At 33.9% G+C, this 11,015-nt stretch overlaps 1 protein-coding gene across 1 annotated transcript in view; it reads left to right on the top strand.

Moving 5' to 3' along the window:
- Window positions 1-639: 639 nt before the first annotated feature.
- LOC132556051 (uncharacterized) overlaps window positions 640-11,015 on the top strand; it is a 57,894-nt gene continuing 47,518 nt past the window's right edge. Inside the window, exon 1 of the mRNA XM_060220443.1 lies at window positions 640-721. Within this exon, the coding sequence (XP_060076426.1) occupies window positions 640-721 (82 nt within the window). The remainder of the gene's footprint in view (window positions 722-11,015) is intronic.

Raw genomic sequence — 11,015 nt, 5'->3', positions numbered from 1 at the left:
TTTCCTGTATAGGTTTGGAAACATTATTTCCTTTCGTAAAGTGTGCAGTTATTCTATTTGTAAAAAAATTATGGTTACCCCGCATAGAAGAGGAGATCCCAGTCTTTAGTCACAAAACGAGAGTTGTATATTCAGTACAATAGGGAAATCTTTTTTAAGCTTGTTATCAACGTCTTGTCCACTTTGTGTAAAAAAACCCATTAAATGTGAACGCAAACATTTAACAATGTACGTAGTATTTGGAATACGTACCTATTATGACAATTGCTTTGAGTGACATAAAGAAACGCCCACTTTCTTTGCTGTGTGCAGGGTAAATTGTTATGTTCTCTGTGCATAGTTCGATAGTTTGACAAGACGAGACATTTGGAATACTGTAAGAGAAAGTGGATGAAACGGACATACTGTCTGTCCAACCTTGTGTTGACATTGAGTCGTCACGTGTCAATACCGGGCTCTGTCCACGACACACCTGAGTGCTTCCAGCTAAGACGGCACAGCAGGGTTGGTGATTAAGATAAACGCATTATTTAGTTAAACATCGGGGTAGCTGACTGTATGTTTGTCTATTGCCTTAGCTGTCTGACTGACAGGCAGAAGTCATAATGTTAAAGAAAAGATTGGTGTGTTGATGGATTTATGTCAGTATACGTAAAACACATACTTAGGATGGGCAAAATTGGACCCGAATTGTCGAATGAGGAAGACGACGTATTCGAAGGTGAGTATCATTTTTGATAAGAGGATTTGTATTGCGAGCACGTCTACTCAGATATAATAAATACACTTTATAAGTTATCTGCGTATATCATGGCTCTGTATTATAATGTAAGACACTAAGTTACCGCCGATTACATTAGGTAAGATTCAGTGAGACCAGATAACATCAGAAGCGATAAGAAAAGATCCAATTACACAAGATAACATCAGATATGATAAATTGTATTGAGTAGTCCGACTTAGAAAGCATTCGGCTATTTCCCAGGCATGTTTGTATACACCATACCCTCAATAACCTGTGAAACAGAGAATGACCTTGGAAATATATCTATTTCTGTGCCTTTCTAGACTGAATAAATTTCTTTTTAAATAAATAGTTTATGTCCGTTTGTGTTAAACTAGAAAAAACAATATAGATATGGATAATTGATGTCTAATTTAAGCATCTTAAGTATATCTTTTAGCATCTTTGTACCTTTCTGACACAATTTGATAACAGACTTAGATATACTGCATAACCTTGAAGTAATAAATATATGTGTGACGTTTTGCCTGCATAGCTGCGTCATAACATACATGTGTAATGTCCACATCATGTCCAAATAAACGGGAAAATAAATAAATGTACCTCGTTAGAGCAATAAATCTTTACTTTAAGATCATTCAATTTGTTTCATAGAATTTATATTCCTTTGTTAAATAATGTCCATTGTAATCCTTGAAATTGTAGACTGACTGACGAACGCATAATAATTACTTCACACATTCGATAATTAAGAACAGCATTTTATTCAACTACAGCGGGCTGCTGTGTAACAAAAATCTATATCGGGAAATATAACTAAGAAATGTTGGTTTCGGACTTATGCTGATAAACAAATTAAGTATTATAGTGTTGACAGCTTCATGGGGATCATAAAATGTGGAAACGTTATATAGAGAGAAGCGAAGTCATATTACCATGCCCTGTTGATACGACCATGGCAGCGCAACAGTTAGATGGGTTTGGTAATTAATCGGAAGATGTTAATACCCTTCAAGCTGTCGCGTGTTCTAGGTATTGAACACATGGTTCATGTACAAGCAATATTCACCGTAAATATATCTATTTGTCTTTCAGACTACTAATTGACATCTGTTTTCAATACATTTTCAATGTACATGTTTCAATAACATACTTTACCTTCTATTTAGTAGCATTTTTGATACTTTAATATACAGCTGGTATTCCTATAGCAAATTTTTCATTCACAATAAGAAAATTTTTGACAGTAGTACATAATTATATATATTTGATACCGGAGTCCTTTTAAATGTCAAACTGTTTACGAAGTAATTGAAAACTGCATTAGCCTATAATAATGATGATAAATCAATATTTTACCAATAACATCGATATACAAATAAATATTTATTGTCTTATGATGATAGTTACAATGTATAACGTATATGTTGTTATTTAGCTATATTGGTGTACGTTTGATATACTTTAATGTAAGAACAAAATAAGTTATCTCGATTATAGGAATAATCTGTATATCTGTATATTATATCATAATCCAATCATTTAATAAACTGAAGGTCATTGAAAGGCGAACGTATAGGACATGGTATTTCATGAATATTAATTAATGTACCCAATCATGCATGCGTAAAGACACGTGCGTATGTTTCTGTAGAAACCTTAAACGGTAAAAAGATAAAAATAGATCGGTAATACATCACGTGTATATTGAGAACTAAACACGTTTCTGATTTATTGTGAATGAGAAGATGAATTGCCTCTTCTAAAAATAAAATGAAGCATTTCTAAAAACTTTTACATTACGTTCAATATAAAAGATATTATTCAATGTGAAATAGTGGCGTTAGCAAATGCAGCAAGCTGGAGAAATGTCAAGTACATGAGAACGCTCCTGTACCACGTTTCGTTATAACTACCTTTTTGTCTGGGATCTAAGGAATGAAATGACATATGCATACCAACGACACAGCATCAAAACAACGGAACGAGCAATAAGTCGATAATAAATGTATTTGTCTGCCAACTGTCAGATGCAGCGATAATTTAACTATCAGAACATTCCAGAGGAAGAGAATATCACAAAGTATAAGGAACATATAATGTAAACTGGTAACTTGCCTAGTTGTCCTGTGTTGAAGGTTTTATGGTTTTTCGTTCCAAAGTCGCACACTGTCAATGCCAAAATATACAGAGCATTCGGATATGGTGTTATTTTATCTCACATGAGGATGCTTTTTTATTTATAGATCAGATCGAGCTCGCCATTAATTTTCATCCTGATAAGAACTAATGAAATGCTCATGTCAATCCAGTTCCATTCGTTAGAATGATTTATGGTAGTGCTTTTCTACAGTACTTCCAATGGACTTGAAATTGAAATCATTCTGATATTTAACTTAGGTACAAAACGTTATAAAGTTCCACGCGGTTCATCAAACGCTCACCACGAGGGTTGTATATATATATATGTTCCTGATTGTTTTCAAAATTGTCTTCGTATTGTTATCCACAATTTTTTAAGTGCTACAAAGAGTTGTATCGATAAGACTGCTAAATGCTGTAATATCCTGGAGTAGGTCTTTTTTTTAAATAAAGAATTCAGTCAATCTAATGCACACGTAAACGCAGAGAGAGATATTGATATTTATCAATCGATGATTGATCTGTCGACTTTACGTAATATGCCTTCCTATTCCGCCTAGTCTGAATGGTTCTGTAATGTAGATGGAACAAGGTATTAATGGATCCACGACCAATCAATCTGATAGTCATCACACTTTGGCGAAGGGGTGTGTTTACTGTGAATGTTTGGAGGTACCCTTATCTAAATAAATGTACAATGTTAACTCAACCTCAATCAAAACCGCATTCACCTCGGGAAATAAACTTTAATTTAATGCTGGTAAGTAGATATTTAGCATTACGACTTCTGTATTATTTCCTTGTAACAAAATGCGGATGTATGGCGCTTGTTTATGATTCAAAATACTTTTGATAGTACACGATTATATCTACTTGTTTATTGTTTTGCTGGGTTTAGCTCCCTGCTTGGATCAGCATGGGGAGGAGTATCCTTGTAGTAGCTGGATAGCATATCACTGAAAAACATGCGAGAGGTCCATCACCTGCTATCCAGATCAGTCGCGATAAAGGGATTCCCACGGACACAACCATAGTAGCACAGAGCGATCCATTATCTGGGAAACATTGAAATTCGAAAAAGAAATAACATATTAAAACGAGTAATATTTCAAGTTTTATTTACATCAATATGTGTTTGGTGAAGTGCAGATAAACGAATGAGATCAACTGTTCGAAATCTCAATTTACCGAAATATTCATTGATGCAAAACGAAGACAATTTTTATCAGGTAATGATGTTTTGCAGTAACATACTTTAAGAGAAAACAAACAACAGTACAATTAGGAACAAACAAAATAATCTACACCTGTGTCAACTTATCTCGTACTTTGATTTAGACAAATATTAACAATTCAGTAAGTTTATGCACTGCTTTTGTAATAGAATAATTTCGAATACATGTTTATCTAAAATCAAACTTACATACTAAAAACGTCAAGTTGTTTAAAAATATCAATAACCAAAGTTAATGTAAGGATTTATGTTATTAGAACATTTTTGCTTATTTATCAGATATACTTATCAGGAGAAAATCTTTTTTCTTACAAGGAACACGTAAGTAGTACATAAATAAACTATACCTCTCACGATTATGATAAGTGATATCAAAACAGTTTTCTTAAGTGGCAAGTTAAAAGAACTCCACACATTCACAGCACTTGTCATTGACGTGTACTATTATTTATGACAGTTTTAAGAAAATACCTGAAACGTATGTGAACATTTCTAAGTGTCTCTCAGTGTTGTAAGTATGGAGCATTGTTGGGCTGTTTTCCGTTTGATTTAACCATATTGTTTGTCCTAAATAACATTTGATTTCACAGGCAAGAGGTCTCCATGCCTGTTAGCCTTTGACATACATACCCCATGGTACGACTGGATCGCTTCACCGCTACTCTGTAATTATATCTCTATCAACAACCATGAAAAATTCTTTTATCAACTTGATCAAACCATAACAGAAATGAAATCCATACCGAAAGTGTTAACCTTTTACGTGAAACATTAGATACGTTTAAATGACTAACAGTTCATAGATTTTAAAATTCAATTTATTAAAAAATATTTTTGAAAGAAAAATTAAGATAAGGGAAATGTACTGTCGTTATCAGTAATTCAAATCAAATAATTAATTATTCCCTATAAGTAGAATGTTAACTTAAGATACTCATTGCTTTAACGGTTTGGGACTTGAACTGAAGGATCTAATAAAGCCGACGTCGATATATCTGTGATGCCACTTATCTCGTGCCAATGAGCACCAACTGTGAGTATATGAATGTATATAATAGTCTTGATATCAGGTATATTTTTCCTGTAATGTGCCTCTGTATACCTGTGATATGTTTAAGACTTATTGCAGATGGTAGTGTTCCAGACACAGACGATGTCCAGTTAGTCGCTGTTTTGACATATCTAACCTAACTTTCATTTTTGCCGTTCGTGCAAATGTATTAGCGGTTAAGCAATGATTCAAATATAGCGTTTTTGATTTAGAAAAACAGCCGATTTCATATTAATGGATATTTTATCTAATAGTTGTCTCACTAGGAGTTTGCATAGTTCATCAACGTTTGACCTGAAAAGGTGAGCTTAATATAGTTAAACGGATCTGTTGTTCTAATACTAACTCGACATCTTGGTTACATCGGTGAGATGTTGGAATATATCAGGCCTTCTCCCCACTGGGAAACGTAACACTGACATTGTTTGTTAGGTGATTAAAAACAAGGCCGCATGAATCGGTCTCTATGCGATCAAAGCCAGGTAGATACACACCAGGTGCAAGATTTTACACGGTTTAGTCTGATTACACAGTGTTTATGGCTGGAGTTTGTTATTGACCGGAGAAATACACACAATTACTTGGGTACTTAATGGTTGTTGGAATATGTGGTGACCAACACAGGGATCTGTTCACACCACATACTGCAACTGAAAGTTAATACGGTGGCAATAATAGAATACAGTACTATCTGATATACAACATTGACAACCGACAAGTGAAAGGTACATTCAGACCATCTTAGAGGGTAGTAGTACTATGATGACCTTCCCAAGCATGGATAGGTGTCAAACGTTCTATTGTATATTCCTATCTCAATTCCAAATTTGTTTATAGTATATCAGCCCCTTTATACATAAACATCACAGAACTAGTGCAACCGAGAAAGAAAGAACGAAAACCGTTTGAAATTGAGTTGACTGTTTGACAAAAAGGTATGTCTTCTATTGCTCCTTGTGTTGCAGTACCATGGTTACCACTTATTGATAAAATGATAGAGGAATTAAGGGATTTGGTATAAAGAATGCTTATATGCCGTCAAAAGTGCATCTTCCCTATTATTACTTAGTCATCTAACTAATGGATTGTTCAAATACGTAAGGCCCTTAATTATCATACGAAGCTTATATCAAGCTCAACAAAAGTAAAAAGATGGCCGAATATGACCTACTCGATGAGAACAAACGAAAATGAAGCTCCAAATTAATGATTTTTTGTATCCCTCACATATCGAATATATGGATGAGTTCTTGGTCAATTTGGCCATACTATATGACTGATGACCAGCGTTTAAGGACATGGTGATTTAGAAAGCTGTACAAGTGTCACGTAATGCTTACGAGCATGATTGGATTCAGTTAAACTAGGAAGGCAAGTCTAATTTTCAGGAAAGGCAATCTTAATAATCGGCCCTTAGAGATATTCATCAAATCTAACTGACCGGTACTTTGTATTGGTCACTGTTCTGACAGACCTCATTGTGCTTGTGTCATCTATGTTGTTAGCGAATTGGTATATTCACTGTAACGAAATAAATGACTTCGATTTGGGTATGTCAGGCATTGATGTCGTGAATTCCGACACAGAACAATCTTGATCGTGAACTAGCTATCAACACCGTTCCTTGTAATAGGTCAATATGATATCAGTGAAGAACGCATCTATCAGAATAATTTATACAATGCCAAACACGTGACCTTAGAAAGGCACACATTTACATGGGAATGTGCGAAATTAAAATTATTTAATTGTAAAATGTAGATTTCTTTTTTTTTATCACACTACAGTTGTGCGACGTCCCTCACAAAAGTCCTTCATGAGTTCGGAATGTAATATTTTTGGGATTGAATAAAATTATCACCAAGATTAAAACTGTTTACAATTTAATGGATACTCTCTACAAGTTTTATTATCGATAATTTAATAGTTCCTAAGAAGTGATTATATTTCGTGCATGACCAATTTAATGTAATTTTCACTTTAGAATTTTATTTCTTTTTGATAAAAATCAAGCTGAAAATATGGTCCATTCAATAATACATAATAAATTACGAAATCAGTTTTTAAAAAGAGACTTTAGTAACCTAGGCTGACTTTAGGGTGATATATTTAATTTGAGTATAGATCTACTTAGCTTAAGGAGAATATACTTAATTGAGGGAAATATATACAACTTGAGGGCAGTATACTTAAGTTGAGGGAAATGTAAACTTAATTTTAGGGTGACATACTTAACGTGAAGGTACCATACTTAACTTAAGGGTAAATCTACTTACTAATGGAGTGGTATATTAAAGTTGAGGGCGATAACCTTAATTTGAGGGAAACGTACTTGTTTAGTAAACCTGTTGGGAAGGACAATAACCTGGGTATGTAGTGTTATATCGTCCTCGTTTCATCAATGTTATATCGGGTTCAGATTTATCAATGTTAACTCTGTTATACTGTCGAATGTTGTCTGTTTAGACATGTATTTATGTATATTAAGAAGTATATCTAACTTTCTGTCTGAATAGATTCATATTTTACTTGTTCGTGTATTTATCGGAATATTTAATTAAGTAGAAATTTTGTCAAACTATTGTGACGTTATGTAAAGGCTTTTATGAGAAAAATCTACCTGAACAAAAAGTTGTGCATGTGCATCCATCCGTGAATCTGTTCATATTCACTGAAACGCAATATTATATCGGCAAAACGTATAACACTATATATATTTCAAATCTGGAGTGTTCAATTAATCCGTGGTTCATGAAAACTAACATTATACATTGATAATTATACAAAAAACAACACACAGTTTCCATATTTGACCTTGAAGTTGACTCGGAATGAACCATTTAGATATAACTTTATTTCATAGCGTTAATGGAGTGGGCGGTTCCTGGAACAGATTCAAAGTAAATGTTTCAAATTTTCTTTGAAGAAGACAAGAAATCTCCTTTAAAACGAAAAATACAAGAGTCAGTTATACAATTATCTCTAGTTGCTTGTTTGATTTTTACTTAGCCATTGTATGTAAATAACATAATTGTTTTATTGTGATGGTAATGTTGTCTGGTATTTGGTTTTGGATTCAAGACTTCATTCGTAGTGTATGTAGATGTATTGTTTCTGAGGCAATAGCTGTGGTCTGTGTAGTAACGTGACTACACTAGATCGCATTTCTTTATAGCTAATATTGGAACACAACCTCAGTTACATAACCGTCATTAAGTTCACTGAAACTGTGTGAATGATCGTTTCTTAGAAATCTGGTCATAATAGCATTAGTCCGCCCACAGAAAATGACATAATACAGAACACACACGATGATGGGAAACGTGACTACGGTAACTTACACGTGTACATCCTGTCTTCCGGCGAAGGTACATACCCAGTTGTTATATCACTAATCATTTACAACGTACAATCTATTGCAATAAAGTCGATATTCCTTTATCTTAGGTAATAGCATCTATCTACTTAAATTTGTCTAACTGTCACGTTTCATCCTTGGAAACGTGTTGTAATGGGAAAATACCGTAAGTTATGCATTTAAATTCCTTTTCACATTTCAGTTAGCTGTTTATCATGCATTGTTAACTTCCGAATATATACCTGGTATATCACTCCATATATACTGTACAGTTGGTAATATTTGCGGTCATGAAAGATAAGTCAAAATAATTCAAATGTCAGAAAATATATGTCATGCATGTATGCATTGATAACACTTTGTAGAAAAACTCACAATTAAATACCGTTGAAGTAGCCCAAACCGTACGACCGCGAAATCAATATTCCGCGAAATGGAACAACTGTACAGTAATTGATATTAATCGTAATGTTAATTTTCACTTATCCGCGTATAAAACATTCATGTAAAATTCACAATAATGAACGCACGCAAAATTAAATAGTTTTACAGAAAATATAGGGTCTTCTAACATTGCTTTCATCAAACTGCTTTCATAATAATAGGACAGTATATGTTGAGTTTATTTTTATTTCTTTTTAAATTAATGAATTTTAGAGGAGATCGAATGAACTCTTTTAATCTCTCAGGCACGATATAGGATAACCTCAATCAGCAAGGACAGATCCTTGAGCTTTCAAGAGCGAGGATTTCCAATATTTTTACATTTTCTTTCTCCGAGGGTTACAGCGTCCTTGTAGCTATCCTATAAGGAGACACATAGCTATGTCTTTTGACCAGCTGACCTTCGTACATGCGTAATTATTATCTCATCGCGTGGTATTGTTGACATAACGACCGTTTTAGAATCGTTGACGTGACGGCATGCATTATTATAGGGAGTGAATCCCTAGGGTAGCACACTTTGATGAGATCCGGGAAAGGTACTGACTTTTCTGTCTAAGACAAACATATCATTCTGTACTTCTCTAAATTGATAGCACGTGGTTAAGTACAATTTCATATGGATACTTTGTGAAAGGTTAAGTGTCACTGCTATTAACTCTTTGATCAATTCATCATGAATTTCTATTATCTAATGGATTAAATCTCTGCCAAAGATGTTTAAGGCATTTTCTCTCTCTAGCTGGCTACAATTTCGTCAATATCGTAATACATTTATTTCACTCATATGATATATTGATTGGACTTTCGCCTAGATATCCCTTCAATTAATTGAATTTGAACAATGATGACAAATCATCTGATCAGAATTGGATCCAATTTGTTCAAAAGTCTTTATCATATCATTATATTAAGTATAAATGTGTGTCACAGAATCATCCTGTTAATTGAGTTTGCTGCGGTAGGGGCGGTAACCTTTGTTCTGCTGGCATACTACACAGGTCGAACTGCCTTACTGGTACATATTTACGTCTTTCAGCGAGTATTTATACAAGTAGTCATAAATCACTCCACAGAAAGCGTTTTAATTCGCATTGAATTCTAATAGATAGCAGTATACAATCTACATGAATACAATTTGGATCATAGATAAACAGGATTTCTCTCGTATATTGCAGTAAGCAGTTTTCTCTCGATCAGATGTATGTGGTCGTTACGTAGGGACTTACATATAAACGTTTAGTACAGAATTTTATCCTTAAGCGTTGCTCTTTGGTTTAAATATATTTACTTTTTATTATACATCCAAATCGGTATTTTGAATTCCACCTGTTTCTTTTGTTGTCCTTAGTGTCGACATTTAGTACAGAATTTTATCCTTAAGCGTTGCTCTTTGGTTTAAATATATTTACTTTTTATTATACATGGTATTTTGAATTCCACGAATGTCTGACACTCGGCTCTTTCTAGTTTGATGGTTGCTATTCAACACGATGTGATGTATTGACTTAACTGCTCCATTGCTCTACCATTAAGTATATCAGGTTGTGGGTTTATGAGGTAATTTCCTAGTTATCAAGTCACCTGAGACAAACGTATCACTCTCGGGTCAGGAATGCGTTTTAAACCTCGTAGATATATTCAATAAATATTATTCTTTAGCGTGATATGTTAGTTTTGTGAAATAGATATGAAAGCTACTTGACAATTGCTTGACAATGAGATAATACTGGTATATCAGCAGAACCTTAATTCAAACACAAATTCGATGAGCAAAAGAAAGATTTGCATAGAGAATCATGAAAAATACAAGGAAAATAAGATCAGATGTTCCAGAACACTTAGCGTTTTCTGCTTCATTGACGACAACCAACATGTAAATCTTGGTCAGTTCTAATAATAATATTACCTTCCCTTGGCTCTATATGGTACAAGAGAATATATCCTGATTTAGATCAGTATGAAGACCGTTAAACTGTCCCATAATCTTCGTCAGCCTGATACCAAAGCAATCATATCACGTGTTCACATGTACGTAGAA

This window comes from Ylistrum balloti, unplaced genomic scaffold (genome assembly GCF_031769215.1).
Source record: "Ylistrum balloti isolate Yb309-2 unplaced genomic scaffold, AGI_CSIRO_Ybal_v1 Utg370542, whole genome shotgun sequence".
Classification (NCBI taxonomy): domain Eukaryota; kingdom Metazoa; phylum Mollusca; class Bivalvia; order Pectinida; family Pectinidae; genus Ylistrum; species Ylistrum balloti.
This window is presented reverse-complemented; position numbering and strand designations above follow the sequence as displayed.